At 43.3% G+C, this 17,140-nt stretch overlaps 1 protein-coding gene and 1 long non-coding RNA gene across 5 annotated transcripts; one reads left to right on the plus strand and one right to left on the minus strand.

The window, feature by feature from the left end:
- Position 1: 1 nt before the first annotated feature.
- Positions 2 to 9,069, minus strand: LOC135312494 (uncharacterized). Of its 4 annotated transcripts, none has more exons than XR_010372049.1 (3): positions 8,894 to 9,069; positions 7,439 to 7,599; positions 2 to 302 (listed from the first exon to the last, which is right to left on the minus strand). It is a non-coding gene; the product is annotated as an uncharacterized LOC135312494 (long non-coding RNA). The 4 variants fall into 4 exon arrangements; XR_010372050.1 differs by having other exon boundaries at positions 7,499 to 7,599; positions 8,643 to 9,069; XR_010372048.1 differs by having other exon boundaries at positions 8,643 to 9,069.
- On the plus strand, positions 9,010 to 16,428 carry SRP9 (signal recognition particle 9). The gene is made up of 3 exons (XM_064446356.1): positions 9,010 to 9,192; positions 11,716 to 11,784; positions 13,855 to 16,428. The coding sequence occupies exons 1-3, from the start codon at positions 9,121 to 9,123 to the stop codon at positions 13,972 to 13,974; spliced, it is 261 nt and encodes an 86-aa protein (XP_064302426.1). The 5' UTR covers positions 9,010 to 9,120; the 3' UTR covers positions 13,975 to 16,428.
- The last annotated feature ends 712 nt before the right edge of the window (positions 16,429 to 17,140 follow it).

The raw sequence follows: 17,140 nt of genomic DNA on the forward strand, positions 1-17,140 counted from the left end.
GTATGGAAAATATGTTTTATTCATGCAAACTCTAACTCCAGAGCACCAGTCCTAAATAGAGAAATGTGACCAATGTATTTATAATTCACAGTGGCCCTGGAGCGATGCCTTGCTGAAGCCTGGGCAGAACAAGGGCCTCAGCCCCCATCTGGCAACCTGTTTTTGCTGAAGAGACACTCTATTTGAAACCTGCTCCTCACTGCACATCTTCCCGGGGGAATGACGTTCGGCACCAGCACTTCAGCAGCGCATCTCTTCCCTCCCTCTAGCACAGCTCAGCCTCAGGAGAGCCATTCCGCAGCCTGTATTTGGATGGGGGGAGGAGAAGGGGGAAGAAGACAAAGAGTTATTTTTCATAAGATCTGCTGCGGAAGGCTGAAAACAGCCAGGTTTCCAACCTCTTTCCTTTGTTTGCCTTAGGTCTCTCAGTTTCTATATCAGGCTCTGGTTCAGCTTCCATTAGCGCTTCCTCATCAACATCGTTAACAATGGTTTTCTCACTAAGAGTATCACTAGGATTATACTTAGAGCCAGAATCCTCTGGCACAAAATCACTGTCTGAGTCAGAGCAGAGAAATAATTAACCCTCATGATACTTCTCTGAGGAATGAACAGAATACCTGATAAGATTTATGGGGCATCAAATTGATCCTGCCCCTAAGGAGAAAAGTGTCCATGTACTGAAGTTAGCATTGCCGCCAAGGAGTGAGGAGGTTCCTGTGTCAACGCAGGAGACATCTTCACTCACCTGTAAGTGGTTTGCATTACCCACCTTACATGTCTAAGCAGCAAACCACTGGCCTGCCACTCTGGCCCTGAATTAGAGCATGGTTTCATTACCCAAAAAATCTATCAGTGACAATGGATTCTCAGCTTCTGTGAAACTAGACAGGCTCTAGTCAGACAGGACAAGACTACCTTACTTGAAATTACCAACATTTGACTTGCAAACAGCCTTCAAACACTCCTGATCATATTCTCAATCTATAAGACTAGATTTATGATTCAACCTACAACTCCAGGAACTGAAATAGAACTGCTGGAAAATTTTCCCCACATATGGAGAAGAGTGTTGCCCCACAAAAGAGAAATAAGCATCAAGATTTACACAAATTTGCATATTTTTGCTGTTTTCAACTCTAGAGACCAGCGTTTTCCTTCCCTCCAAAAGGTAATCAGTCACTTTAGTGGCAGACACTCGCAAGCAAAGCTAATTAACTTTCTAGGTCCAGAAGGATCCCCTCCCAAAAGATAATATGTCTCAGTGGGGTAGGAGAAGGATAGTATAGTCTTAGCTGGCTGCGAGGGATCTCGGGAGAAGTACATATCATACAGATTTCTGTCTGAAAAAAACAGTAGTCTGTGAAGATCTGGAAGCTTCAAAATCCTTTCACTTCTGCTGGGAATTTAGTTCAAAGCAGCTGCATGCAAATTTTGCATAGCAAATGCTACGCTGGCAAATCTTTCTCATGATTCTTGTTTTTAAATCAACAAGAGTAAACTATATGGAAGAGGAGCTAGCTTTAGGGCAGCCAGATTTACCCTAACTGTTTGAAAATAAAAGTGAAAACAACCCTAAGAAAAAAAAAGGATTTGAAATATGTATGAGCAGACGCACTGCCCTGCCTCATGTCTTTGTGCTGCATAAGGGGGACACAGATTGGCTGAATCCTTATAGATAGAGATCTGGTGCAGATATTCCTCAGCAAGCATGCAGCTACCATTCCTAGTTCCTCTCACTCCCAGCCAGGAGTGGGTAAGAGGCAGGGAGACAAGGAAAAAGGGTCAGCATCAAGCAGGGAATTGCCTGAAGGCCCCCTCATGTTTCTCCAGGCCCTAAAATGATGACAGCGGTATTTCCTCCTTCATTCACATCTCCTGCATATGTGTTTCTGGTATCTGTACAACCTCTAAATTTCTGCCCCACCTGAAAGAAGGGGGAACTTTGTCATTTATTCCTGAAATAGCAAGATCACTTCAACATTTGACTTACTTCATACGCATTAAAAAAATAATAAGATCAGTAAAAGTTGCTAATGGAGAGAGAAAAACACCTCAGCAAGAATGCAATTGTTAAGACACATTTCAAATCTTGTTAGTAGTTATCCCTTCCACATAAAGTCACAGCCCTGGCATGTAATTTATACAGATACTCACCCTGCCCCCACTCCTACACGCTACCTAGATCTGCTTTCATATTTTTAATGTACTCCAAATCTTATGAAAGCACTAAACTTACAGATTTGAGGTTAAAATTTCTCTGCAGACTCAAGCCAACCAAAGGGACGGGTAAATACTTACAACCTCCATGACAAGGATCATAACAGCAGCACCATGTTGGAAGTAAGGAAGCCCTTCCCAGCACAGACCCCATCTCTTATGTATGCTTTACATGGGCCTGTGAGCCAGATAGCTATTCAAGCTCTGTATCATACGTCTTTCATAGAAAGCTTCCATACTGTAGACATCAAAGGAATGTGTGTGCTTGCAGTTGTTTCAGGTATTGGCAGTGCAAATGCCAAGAATCCACTAATTTGACCATAATTTGGACCTCTACCTGCACCAACTCTTGACCAAGGACAAACGCTTGAGCAGGGGAGCTCGAGGAGCCTGCAGAGGCTTTAGTCTGCTATGCATTCCTGGCAACAGCTGCTCTGCACAAAGTTTTTCTACTGTTGTAACTATGGGAAGGGGTATATGGGAAAACAGCTGCACCACTGTGGCTCCCCAAGTTCTGCCTGCCAGCTGAGCTGCCCAACACGCCTGTGTGTGTGTACAGCACAGGGCAGTGGCTGGCGTCCTCTTCTGCCTGCAGCTGAGGGGATGGGAGAAGTCGCTGATTCAGGTTCGCTCCCCCTGCTCAGCCCGTCCTACTTCTTCTTGTGGAAATTACCACTTCTTCAGATCTGCCTGCACCCCCTAACCTACTTTGGTCAACCTGAGACAGTCTTAGCTTAAATGGATTAAGTAGGAGGTTTTTGCTAACCCAGTTTGATTGAAGTGGGTTAAGGGGCACTCACAAAAGCATCTCTGCAAACACATCACGAAAGAGTATTAATTCCTGGGAAAAGGCAGTGACAAGTGGCTGGGACTACCAGCCACTTTTACTGACCCAGCTAAATCAAGAGCCCACTCGAATAACACCGCACAACTTTAGGGACAGACACGTATTTACTCTGCAAACAGCAAAAGTTACTGTTTCCCACCACCTGCATGTTGCTGCTCTCACAATAGGACAGGGGGAAGGGAAAGCGTGTCACTCTTTCACTTCAGCAAGAAGTCAGCAGGGTTCACCTGCCAGGGAGGTTTGAGCTTTAGCAGACTAGGAAATGCTCATGTCTTCCTTCCTGCAAGCTGAACTGAGGAAGAGGTAATTTCCATCTGATCTGGGCTGAGACATGTAATTTAGAATTAGAAGTCAACTTAGTTAAAAGTACGAAAAGCCCTTCTGCCCCAGAGGCAGTTACATGGCTCCAGAGGACTTGGGAAGGTATTGCTATAAGCATCTCATCTCACTTGCCGTTCTGCCATCAGTCATGGCAGCATGAATAACACAGGTAAACCAGCCTTAAGTCATGCCTATCAAATAAAAAGCTTTTCTATATAAAGATTAATGTAAGAAATCAATGTACTTCCAGTGTGTGTCAGCAGATGATCTAACCCTGTCTTAAGCATGCTCAGAAACTTCATGTAATGGTGATACAAAATCTATGAGCAGTTAATGCTAAGTGTCTGTCTGCTTCCAGTGTGCTTCAAATGCCGGTTCGTGAGCTGGCTACCAGATGTGTTCTTCTTTTCCCCGAAGGCCATCATGAGGACTGCTATTTCATTCTCAAATCTCAACAGTCGATGATGTGACAGCATAGAATCTGCTCCCTAACATATGTCTCTTGCATGACAGCACATTAATTTGAGTATGTTATCATGCTGAAGGGACTAACTGACCACTTAACAGGAAGGGATGCATCCTTCTAGCTATCAAAAGCAAACAGCTTAACAAGAACACTGTCAGAACAGCATCCAAAAATGAAAGGGCAGTTTTTGTTAAGGCCAGGCTGGCAATGCAGCCATGTGTAGGGACAGGTCTCTTGCTAGTGTAACAGCTATTGACATGCACGTATATAAACTCCCTAACGTACAGTAAGGTCAGATTAGACCATATTAAATGACAAGGTTTTTTTTCTAGTGGTTAAAACAACCTAGGATACAATGCTGCCTTGGGGAAGGCTATGGCTAAAATGTACAGTAAGTGTGGATCATGGTGTGCCCACGGTTGCGGGCTCCCCAGTGGCCTCGGTCAGGACATGTTTGGAGTGTGTTTACTTTCACAGGAGCAAGGGCACCAGGGAAAAAGAGGGAGGAGACTAACAGGCAGCCAGGTCTCATCCTGACTAGAAGTTGTGACTTAGCTGGGACAGGCGCCGGGACAGAACCCCAAATCCTCCTATCTGCATACAGCCTTAATTGTCATGAACTGTATTTTAACAATCAAGTCACACCAATATTTAGTCACCCTGTTAGGACAGTATGAGTCTGAATCACTCAATAAATTGCTTGTATGCAAAAGAAACAGAAAATTAGCATTGATGTAAGTATATATGGCTCAGCCTGGCAAAAACCATAGAAAGGAGCAGTACATTTTGTGCTCCTTCAGGAGCTGTGGAATGAAAACCTGTGGCTCGGTTTGGCAAGTTATAACCCATCCAGGAGCACAAACTGCTTCTGACTGCAGACTCAGGTCTCATGGGTACTGGGATTCAGAAGCCAGTGAGATGTTGAAGACCTCAGATCTTACTGCACTCAAGATCTATCTGCATCCTTATGCACATAAATGCCCTTTAAAAAAAAATAACCCTGTGTAATTAAAGTTTGCATCACTACAAATCCCAAGCTGTTTTAGACCATACACACACAAGAATGGAATGTATAATCACCATGCCCATACCTTCTCCTGAACTTCACTGAGGGCTGGGTTGAAGATATTTTGAAAGAAGTGACTATTTCTCCTTCTTTAAGTATTAAGCATTCCTGGCAGCAGTAACTGCCTTGTAACTAACTCCTCATTAGCACTCTTTTAGACCTGTATAACTGCGCTGACTTTATGTTGCTCCTGGTCCAAGAACAGGATTATCATCTCAGCACCAAAGTCTGCTCTTAATTAAATTGTAACAGATACAAAAAAAAAATATCCACTGAAATAAATAGAAAGACTCTGGATTTACAGCAGCATAACTGAGATCAGAGTTTGTCCTATTGTTTCCCACCAAATCCGTAATTTAGCATGATAATGCATAGTGGTCTGGACAAAGCTTCTTTTAGCTGGAAAGACCAGCTTGTTTTACCCACCGGTAGTATATCATGGTGGCAGATAACTATTTTAATGCATTTAATACTCTTATTTGAATTCCTTATCCAGGAAAGAAAAATACATTTGCAAATAAGAATATGGCACCTGCTTTAGATTGAATAAAAGCATTAATGAGAAGAACAGGAAACTAAATATCTAACCTTGAGTGATGCTGAGCAGCTGCAACTTCCATGAACTTTGTAGGAGTTGCAAGAACTCAAGATCCCTGAGGATGATATTTTAAGATTTAATGCAAGGTCTTTTTCTACTGCTTTCTTTCAATTTGTCTTTATGCAAAGGAAGACACTAGATAAAAAACTAAAGAAATTACCATGTGGAATCCAGGTGCCTGAACATAACTATACGAAGCAGAACTTGCAGTGGCAATGCATGTAGAAGCTTGATCAAAGAGAGATCATTAATCATGCACATACAGGTTGGATGAGGGGGAAAGGCCTGAGGAAAAACCGCATGAAAAATCTTCATCAGACAAGTACTTACATTATTGCTTCATAGCTTTTTATGGCCTTAAATCCAAGCTAAAAAAGACCTTATCTAAGGTGGTCTAGGGAATATAGCAAGGATATACAAGGACAGACTAAGGAAAGGGTAAATAAGGTTTTATAGCATTCCGGATTGGACTTACAAGTGATGGAATGGCCCTTAAGACTGCTGGAATGATTTCTTGCATGGAAAAAAGCAGGAACCCAAGAAAAGAAAGCAAGATAAGTATGTATGTTTTAGCAGAATTCTTACTAACTACTAAATTATTATTGGCTGGGTACCAAACACTCTGCACAGTGATAAACAACTGTTCATTTTATTTCACTAAACAAAAAGCCCATTGAAAGACTTCTACTATTACTGCAGTCACTGGAACTCACTTGAAAAATACTGTTTTGGACATACATCAAATACAGCTTACAGCTGAATAACTGCAGTGGTCTAAGTTACTTTTCAAACATGTCAAGAAAATGTTCTGTTCTCCACACAAGAGGAGAACAACAGAGCGAAGCAGCACACTATCTAGAGGTATCAGACATTCCCTGAGGCTCAGAAATAGCCTCTCTTTTTAATTGCTGAGATTTCAGCAACTGGCCATGCTTTCAGGGGAGCCGGGGGCAGGGGGTGGTTTCACATACACCCCCTCATTTTTGGTGGCAAGCCAGGAAAAACAGTAGGAATTCCCATATCCCATCTCACCACCAAAAAAGGTACATTTTCAACAGCTGTGTCAGCACAACAGTACGTGAGGCCACACAGTAAACTGGAAAATTAACATCTTGGTTAAAAAAATGCGTTACTAAAAACAGTGCTGCTTTTAATCCAAGCATAGGTTTGAACCCTGGCACAGAGTTACAAACAGCCGTGGCAGCACAACTGTGGGGCCATAGGTGGTGGTGGTAGCAAGGAAGAGGAAATCCTTCAGATCGACAGCCAGGAACAGGCTATGTGGAATTGTGTATCAGGCTGTAGATAACTGACATTGTGACACATCACAATTTTTTCAGAGGTAAGAACAATTATGAAATCCCTCTCTCTGTTCCTTGTCCTGGCTACTGCAGTTTGTTACCTTCAAAGTTGTGCAAATATAGCAGATTTAGAAGCTATATGCTAAACTGGACCACAGAAATCATCTGGTTAAGGAAAAATAAATACCAAAATGGATTTGTTTATTAATCTTGCTCTGTTGATTAGCTTAACTGAAGAAACTGTGTATTACAGCACTAATGACTGGCCATTGGCAAGCTCTTAAGTCTTGTGTCAAAGAACACATAAAAGACCCTGAACATTTGAGTCAAAATGAAAATCCTCTGAAAAGCAACCCTAAGGTGCTTCTGAAGGGACAGCCCGAAACTGGGATTTCTCCTTCGGAAATAAAATATCCATGTCCCAACTGAAAACCTGGACCCAATTTTGGTGAGCAATGGTTCTGTGAAATGTTATGCATGTTACAGGGTTTGCACTCCCCACACCTTTCATTTTCATGTAGTTACATCCCTTATGTGTCTGTAAAACACTACCAAAAGCAATTCCTACTCTGTTGTTATATATGGCTACCCAAAACCTAAGACAGTGGAGAAGCACTACCTCCGGTTTAGGTTCTGTGTTCAGGATAATTGCTTTAGGCTCTGTCAGTACATCCATCACCTTTAATCAGGGTTGTGATAATTAGCCCCGCTGAAAGACAGCTCTCACATTTCTGAAGCTGGGTTCTCAGACACAGCAGCATCTAAACTCTGTGAGCGGTTCTGCAAAGAAAAAAAAAGAAGTCTTAAGTCTTTCCACTATTCATAGCCTCCACTCATTGGTGCAAAGCCCTTTAAGAGAATTGTTTAGACCACATAACACCCACAAGTTGCAATTTATTGAAGAATGGCAGTCTAATCACTGCAGACTTTTTCAGAGTTGATCCCCACAGTAACAACTATTTTCTGTTTTCATGACTCAGTGAAATTCATTCTAGTTTTTCTCCCCTTACCTCCCATCCACCCTTTTATTTCTATGCCATGTTTCTTCATTCTCCCTTGCACCTATTGTGCCTTTTGTGGTCAAAAAAACCTACAGTTAGTATTTCCCCATGTCACTAGTGGAGACTGGAACAGCCTGCATAATTTGTCCCCTCACATGCAGATCTGCCCTGAACTCTCCAGTTTATTTGTTTGGCCGCAATGTTAAGGTTTGCTCAGTTCGGTAAAATGAACTTGAAGTTGTGAGTCATTATCAGGAGCTTCTGAGTTTTCAGTGCATCCCCATGAAACAGAGGACTGTGATTTTTACATGTTTCTTGTAATCACAGCAGTTACACAAGCCATAGTAACAGTCAGAGCTTAGTGCTGTGGCTGGCTACAATCTTTGTGCAATTAAGGAAAAAATCACAGGTTACTAAAGGAATGGGGTTTTAAAGCATAACAGGAGGCATCGCAGATCTTTTTTCCTAGCTCATGTAACTTTTGACATAATATCTAGTCAGTTTTATTTAAATGCTTTACACACACACATATACATGTATATTTGAAAAGCAGGGCTCCCCAAGATCTTTGTAATTTCTTAACTTTCAGTCGCTTGCTGAAGCCAGCAGTGTTACTTCCAGCACCGCGCTGGGCCTCAGCACCCCTCTGAAACAACTGCGGCTGCCCCGGCAGCCCCAAGATGCCAGCGAGCTGCTCAGAAACATCCTTTTTGTTCAACACGGAGCCACACTTCAGCTTAACAAAGGCCCTTCCAGCCTGGGAAAACCTGGGCTAGGCGCAGCTGGAGAAGCCAGCCGAGGTAACACAGGCTCGTCGCCCACCTCGCTTGGGCTGGCCTTTGTCCCTGGCCTCTCCTCCCGCTGGGCTCTCCTGCCCGGGCCGGGCCAGGCAGGGCCCCTCGCCCCCCCGAACCCCTCCGTGGGCCGCAGGCGGCGGGTATCTGGCCCGGCAGAGCCCCGCAGGTGACGCCCCCACGGAGACCCAGGCAGGCCCCCCCGCCGCTCCGCCAGCCACGGGACTCGAACCCGTGTCCCACGTCCGGCTGGCGGCCACCCCCAGCAGGAGCCCTCACCTCCGCGGCGAGCGGGGCGGGGCCTGCCTTCATCCCCCCGTCATCCCGCCGCGCCTGAAGGGGTCGCTGTGGCGGGGATGCAACTTCCGAGTCATGCGCTTGGCGATTGGGCGACCATTTCCCGCCGGCCAATGGGAGGCGCCGGTTTGCGATGACAGGGCGCCCGCCTTCGGCGCCATCTTGTCGCCGGCGGGGACACCGGAACGCCGCGCTGTGCCGGCCCCGCCATGCCGCACTACCAGGCCTGGGAGGAGTTCACACGCGCCGCCGAGAAGCTCTACCTCGCCGACCCCATGAAGGTGGGGTGGGGCCCGGGGCCCCGAGACAGGGCGGGCGGGCGGGCCGGCCTGCCGTCCTCCGCCGCCCGCTGTGTGCCGCGGGGAGGTGCGGTCCTGGGGTGAGGCGGTGGGCGCCGGCGGGGCTGGTTTGGTGGCTCCGGTGCTCTCGTTTCGTGTCTCCGGAGCCCTTCGTCGGGCCGTGGAGGTGGCCGGTGTGGCCTAGCCCGGGAGAATGCGTGTCCGAGCGCGCTCCGGAGCTCCCTGAAGCAGGAGCGAGGAGGGGGGTCACGGGCCGGTGCCGCCCCGGACCTTCTCCCGCGAAACTGGAGGAAGTTAGCACTGAGTGGACCCAAAACGTGCGGGGACGGTGTTCGGGTGTTATCAGCGGTGTGTGTGAACGCCGAGAATCCGACCTCAGACGCTGTGCTTATTTGCAGTGTACCTGTGTGTTGGAAACCGAGATTAAAGGAGTTCTGTAGAATGAAGAGTGGGTTGAGAGTTGGCTTTTTTAATGAGTTTCCAACGTATAATACTATATAATTTCTGTTTGTCTTCCTAAATTATTAAAAGTTATTCGTTACTCTAGCATCATATTGTTGCCAGCAGTGTCACTTCAGATTGGAAGGTGTTAGCTTCCTGAAGAATATTGCTGTAGGAGTTAACTTCTTGGTATATGACTGTTTTTTATTTCTGGTAACTTTTTCAGGAGTATGGTTTGTGCAAACATTAAAAGCAACTTTAGTCTTCAGAATTAGCACTGTGTTTTAGCTAAGAAGTAGCACAAAAGGTAATGTGGAACTCGTATGCCTAAGATGACTTCTGTAAGAAAGGCCTAGTTTTCCTCACCAGAAATAGAAGACACAGGGAAACCACCAGAAGTAGTGTTTAACATCTGTCTTTAGCTAGCATGGTTGACCACTTAATATGCACTTGCCACCTGTCTACTGATAATAAATTGTTCTGTTCTGCCTTCTTATGCTCTGTAATATACAGTTAAATGAAAGCACTTGGGAGGGATGCCACTGCAGTCAGGAGTTGCTCTGCCCCTTTTCTTAAGGGACGTCCAAAGACAAACTTTTCCTGACCATGGCAATAAACTTGTCTGTTTACGAAGGAGTTCACATAGGCCCCAGGATCGCAACACAAGTACTCTCCTTTTAATTTGCTGGAGAACTAGCCTGAGAAGACGTTTTATGTAATTGGGCCTGTCAGGGAAACTGAAGGAATAACAAGAATTGTGGGAGATGGGTGTGCATTCTTCACGGGCTGATGAGGCTGGGCAGTGAGTGCTCTTGCCTTTTGCAGGTGCAAGTTATCTATCTAGTCTGTGCCTGCTGCCTCTGGCAGCCACTCTTATGCTTTAGGGCCTGCTCAGTCAAGAGATGTACTGCTGCACAGCTGTTGTTGGGGGAGGATGACAGTTTGTTAAATAAGAAGGGTAGATCTGAGGAGATCTGTCTCGGAGCAGGAATTTCAAAAGGTATTGTGTAGTCAAGGAGACTGTGACCATTAGCACTGGTCGCTCTGTAAGACAAAGACCTGTTTGTAGTGTGAGTTTAGAATGTTCTCAAAAGGGTGCCTTGCTTTTTTTTTTCTAGTTACTGATGCTGGCTGAGACTAGAAACAATACATACCAAGTCTGTGTGGCCAGCTCTGCAGTTCAGGAGGAAGCATTTAATGCTCACTCAGTTCCTGAGGATGTTGATTTTTATTACTGTGGTTTTGAGAATTTTGGTGATTTGAGAGTCCAGGAGGAGTGCAGGCAGGGTGAAACTCAGGGCAGGTGTCAACAGTAGTAACTGTTTTAGTGAGAAGTTGAATGCTTGTTTTCAGACTTCAAATTTAGCCTTACTGAGTCTTGAAAGCAATTTCATCTGCAAGAACTCTCTTCAGTCTTCTGATTTTAGTTACTCTAAAAGTGTTATTCCTGTACCATGCCTTTCTATTTGCAAAATGTCAGCACACCTCAAATCTGTCTGTAGGCTTCAGTGCAGCTATTGAATTAACTGTAGTGACTGGAAAGACAACTCTTAAAGGTAATAGTTTAGGTACCGTAGAAGAGAAAGCAGTAACGCTGAGCTTACCTCACTCAGTTAATAGCTTTCAAGTCTTCATGTAGGATGACTACTTTGTGTTTCAAGTCTATAAACACAAGTTTCCATTTAGTTTTTCTGAAGTGTGATACCTGGCGGGGGTTGTCTTATATTGATATGGCTCTCATAGTTTATCTTACCTGTCACTGAGGTCCCTGCAACCATCGTTGCTGTACCTATAGTGGGTTTGAACATACCCAATGTTAAGCTAGCTGATGCTATTATAACAGTTTAATGTGTCAGGCAGGGAAACGGGATGGTTCAACTTCCAAACCGTCCTGGCTGTAGGATTAATGACCAGCAGAGCTGATGACAGCCACAGAGTTGGTGAAAATGTGAAGCAATACATAATTCTAATAGAAGACAGTCTGAATTTGGGCAGATTTCTCTCAGATATGTTTTGAGAATTGTTAGATGCAGGTGCTAATTCATAAAATGTTTGTCATTTCAGGTGCGGGTTGTTCTCAAATATCGACATTGCGATGGGAACCTCTGTATCAAAGTAACGGATGATGTAGCTGTAAGTACAGAATATATTCCCCTTTCAGGGCTGATTGTACCTCTCACAGACTTGCATTTTGCTGTCAGTCAGCTTGTGGGCTCTTAGCTGTTTCCTTGAGAGCACCTGACAGTTCCCTGAAAACTCATTGTGCCCGGCCTTCCGTGGTCACTGTGTCTGTGACAGACATTAACCCGTGGTTCAACTCTGCACAGTCTGTGAAAAGTTCTAACACCTCAGTGTTCTTTATGGGTGCCAACATAATTATTTTGGGATTCTATGAAAATGAGGACAAGCACTGCAAAAATTTTGGATCCTCCCTCTATCAGAAAATGCTTCACGGAACTACATTGGTAGCTTCTGAAGTATTTCAGGAGCATCTCTACACGGATGTGTTTAGTAATGTGAGTGTGGTCCTTCTAATTTGTTCAGAGTGGTGACACTTCCAACCATAGCTTAGGCTCCTTGTTTGTGATTATGAGAGTGTGGAGTGCTGTCAGACTGAATGACAAGACTTGCTTGCAGTTTAGAGATCCCACCTTCTGAAATACTGTTGTGCTGTCGGTTATGCATTCAGTAAAAACTGGTATACGCGAGATGGAATTCTGTGGTGCCCTTCCAAGGGCTGGATGGGCAATGGGCAAGGAGGTGGAGCAGCTGCGCTTACTGTTTGCCCTTGTTCTAAATAGCCTGGGAGGATGCTTAGAAGTGTGGGCGGGGCTAGGGTGCAGGATGGTAGGCAGCAGGTAGAAATGGTCAGCATGCATCAGCATACACATGCTGCTGTGTGACAGGTTCTTGGTGCTGGTGATGTTACAGCCAAGTTGTTGTTGGTCTGCAGTCCAGAGTAAGAAGCAGTAGTCTGCCTTTCTCTTCAGATTTGGAAAAATAAGATCTCTTCTTCCCAGTAAATGTAGTTTGGCATGGGTATTTCCAGTACCTGGGAGAGATGTGAACTCCACTAATGACACTTCTTCATAGGATAAGAGAGCTTATTATGGGCAAGATGTTGAGTGTGGGGGACTGAAGAGCAGTGAGACTAAAATCTTCCGTGGGGGAAGGCTGGAGTCAGGTGATGCGTGAACTTGGACTGCTTTCAGTTATAGGCCTTCTTACCTGCTTCCAGTCACAGGAAGCTTTACACTGTGGGGGGCAGGGGGTTGGTTTGGTTTTGTGGGTGTTTAGGGTTTTGGTTCGGTTTGGGTGTTTTGTTTTTTTCCTGAAGGTGGGAAGTTTTTCTCGCTGCTAACTCTGTAGAACTAATATAGCTGAAGGAAAAAAATAAACTGTTTTTCCTACTGCTTGTGTCTCAATTAAAATAGGAATTTAATGCTGGCAAAAGTTGCTGTGCTGACAGCACTGAAGAATGGAGCGTTCTGGTTTTTTCATTGTTAAATCATCCTGGGCAGCCATACAGGTCGTGCTGTACAGGTGTAAGGAATTACTTAGTCTGCAAAAAAACTAAGCAGTCTTTGCATGATAAATCACTGGCATATTACTCTTGTTTCTTTTGCATTTACAGGCTTGTCACATGAAGGAGTTCCTTTTGATCTTAATCAGATGTTATGTTCCTTATTTAGTACTGTCTTAGAAACAGATTTTGCTTGGGGGAGGGGATCCTCTTCAGTGGGAAATACTAAACTGATTTTATGTCGCTGGCATCATAACATTAAGGACTGTGAAAGGCAAAATAAATATGCTTTCAGAATATGGAGAATAGGAAAGTAATTTCAGGTTTAAAATCTGCTTCTGTGTTTAGACCACACAAACAAGGGTATCTTTAAAGGCAGCTTTAAAACCCAAGCTTTAGCGCCTCCTTTTTGAGAGGAGAAACTAGGATAGATCATGAACTTCCCTGTTCTCAAATGGAAGGCATGAGCTTTTCAGGGAAACTTAAATGTAAACACAGATGTGTGTGTATTTTAAAACAGGGTAGGTATGTGTTGGGGCTGCTTCAGGGTAACAACGTGCCACAAATGAACGCTTAAGTATTTACCTTGTTTTGTGTGTTCCAAGCACAAATTTGTTGCAACTGTAAACAGGATAAAAACAGTTCAGTGAAATCTGATATTAAGCAACTTTCTCTTACAGTGTTTGCTGTATAGAACAGACCAGGCGCAAGACGTAAAGAAGATCGAGAAATTCCACAGTCAGCTAATGCGACTCATGGTGGCTAAGGAATCCCGCAGTGCTGCCATGGAAACAGACTGAATTGCTGAAAATAAAATGAGTGCTCCGGTCATATTTCACTGGAAGAAAATATCTCTTGGATTTGAACGAGTACTGGGACAGGAGATGCTTTTATGTACCGAAGTGGACTGCTGACAAATCTGAAGCATTTCCTCCACCACCCCCCTCCAGACTCTACCTTGGAAAACTAGGAAAATAAATGCTTTCAATTGAAAGCTTGTATTTATTTTTGGGAATCAAACAAGAAACTATTCTTACACATTGGGTATGCTAAGAAGACAAGTAAATATTTTAAATCTACAGTACTTTAGTCTGAGTTTGACAGGCCACAAGCATATTTCTGGAAAGTTACTATAAAATGTCATATGGATTTCCTTGTGTTCATACCTTATGCTGGTGTATTCTCACAGTGAGAAGGTTTATTAACCTAATACTGTAGCATGATGACTGGATCTAATAAATATTTACATAAATGATATACATTAGTGGGGTTTAGAAGAACGGATGCTTTCCAAACTGAAATCTTAAAATTGCCAGTTTGTATTAGCACTGTCACTAGCAAGGATTTAGCTTTTAGTATTGATCTGGGTCATAACCTGTGATGCAATTTGTAGAACTGTTATATTGGCTAAATAATTAAACATCTGTATTTTAAAACTTAAAGTAAAACTTTGCTTAAGTATGGCTAGATTGATGAGGAGCTAGGAGTTTCTTTTCTGCTTATGCAGATATTGCTAATAAAAAATGTATGTGTTTTTTTTCTCAGTACTTGAACTGTTTTATACTAGTGGGGAGGACCTTTTCCCATCTTTGCTTCAGGCAAAGTATATCAGCATGACAAATTCTAGAAGCTCTTGCCTATTATGTTAATAGAAACATGCAACCGAACACTGTCCAGACTCCTTATTTTAGCAGCTTCCTAACTGTGCATTTTCAAATGTTACATGTGGTAGATGGATGTCAGCCAACTGAATAAATGGATGAAAACCAGCTTAATAAATATTTAAAGACCACTCTCAGAAATAGACTAATGCTCCTGTGGCTTAGACTTGTTTCTCATTGTTACCTCCAGTAGGGTGATGGAAGCCTTCTTTGTCTTTTGTAGATCCTCTTTGCTTGAAAATCCAGTAGCTGAAGTTGATACTTGCTTTGACTAGATATTGCATACTTAAAATCAGATGGATTTTTTTAAATGTAATTGTGCTATTGGTGTAACTAGGCTTTTCTAGAACTAATGTTTTGGGTTAAACCAAGCCACAGAAGTAAAGCAGAGCCATACAAAGACTGGTCTGTAGTAGCACTTCATATATAACAAAACAATCTACCTAAGTAGTTACCTGCTGTCACTTACATAAAAATAATTGAGCTACTTGGAAGCAGTGGAGTTCCCATGTTTGCCAAGGACTCAGAAAAAAAACCAGGCTTGAATATTGCATTAGAGTACCCTTCCAGCTGAATATATGATGTTAGATGTTGTTGGAAAATACTGCAGCGCTAAATTCCCAGTGGCTGCTTAGATTCCATTCTATAGGAGTGACTGGTACATAGGTAATGTTTTTCTTTTTGTATTGGCTTTTGAAATACAAATAAATCCAGCAAGAAGGCTAATAGTTCATAGTTCATAGTTTGTTCGTAGTTAAACTTTAATAAGATACTGTAATGCTGAAAATTTTCCTTGCTGCTCCAAATTATCTTAATATTTGCAATGTAGTGTATTAAGTAGCTAAACCAGTTTTGTCTAAAACACTGTTCTGCAGTATGAACGGTTGCTACTCAAAGTCATGTGAGCAAATAGTTAAATTGGCAGGTGAAAAGGCTGCAGTTATTTTAGTGTGATTTTTGGACATCTGTTACAAATTGGTTTGGCACACAGATGTCTTCTGTGAGCTGAGGTACAGAAAGGCTTGAGTGGTATTTGCCAAAGGATGGAGGATAAAAGTAAGAGAGAAGACTAGGCAGGCTTGGTGTACCAAGTGGCTGAAAGGCTGATGCGCTGAACCTATATACTTGAGTTGGTTTTAGAGGGGGCAATTACAGTACTGTATATTAGAGCAGCACTTGTCAAGGAAAAGTGTCAGGGGAATGGATTTCTAGTTTTCTAAATTCAGGTATTATTTCTGTAAAACCATAAGGAAATACTAATGCTACTTTCATAAGAGTGTGTGTTGTTAAGCTCCATATGCTGACGGGAAAACTATGGTGGTTTTGTGCAGTCATAATACGCAAGAATGCTGATAAAGCTACTGCTTAAAGGAAAAAAAAAAAAGCTTTTGGAAACTTCTTTAGAAAAAGACAGGTGCTTCTTGACTTTATCCTGGAATTTTTGGCAACTTCAATACTGTGTTCATGGGGTGATAGAAAAGCTGTGAACTCAAAGCTCTGTATATTCTTGCTTATGCTCTTGTTGAGAGCGTGCATGTGTGCATATGTACGCTCGTCACCTCCCTAATAAACTTCCAGTGAGTGAGTCCATCATATTGCCAATGATTCAAATGTGTCCGCTGGTACGTGATAAAACAACAGCTTAATACGGCTGTTGCGCCAAAGGGGTGATGGAACGCATTGCATGTGGAGCGCTGAATTTGGCGGCCCGGCACCTCGCAAATGCTTCTGATCGCCAGCGAGGAGTTTGTGCCAATGACAGGCAGTAAATGGGCAGCTCAGGAGCAGGACGGCAGCCTGTGTGGTTACAGACAGGTAACCTTTGCAGGAGAAGTGGAACGGTTGAAAAAAAAACAGGACATTTTCCCTTGCTATAGCTAATTTTGTTGCTGTGAGTTAGATTCAGCAGTTGTTTTGTGAGAACAGTTTAATAAAGAATATGGGTCTTGTTACTGTACAAAGAAATGGGATTACGTTCCCCATGGAATCTGTTGTTTTTCTGGCATTCTCACTTCCTGGATTCTCTGAGCATCTTGGTTTCAATTCTTCTTTAGTGCGCAGTACTTAAGCTGACTTTGGTCTGATCGATCTCTTACACGCAACTACATCACTTCTGTTTTCCTTTAGGGGTTTTAACCCTGAGCTCTGTATGTAGTCCATTCTGTAAGTGTGTTCTGGATTAGAGGAAGATCCCTAAGTTATCCATAGAAGTCAGAATTTTAGTTGCAGGTCTTTGTTTTAGAGATCCTTGTGAAAGAGGCCTCTGCTTCCACTAAAGTCCTGACTTACCGCTTTGAAGAGTGGC

The sequence above is a fragment of the Phalacrocorax carbo genome, chromosome 3 (genome assembly GCF_963921805.1).
Source record: "Phalacrocorax carbo chromosome 3, bPhaCar2.1, whole genome shotgun sequence".
NCBI classification, from domain to species: Eukaryota; Metazoa; Chordata; class Aves; order Suliformes; family Phalacrocoracidae; genus Phalacrocorax; species Phalacrocorax carbo.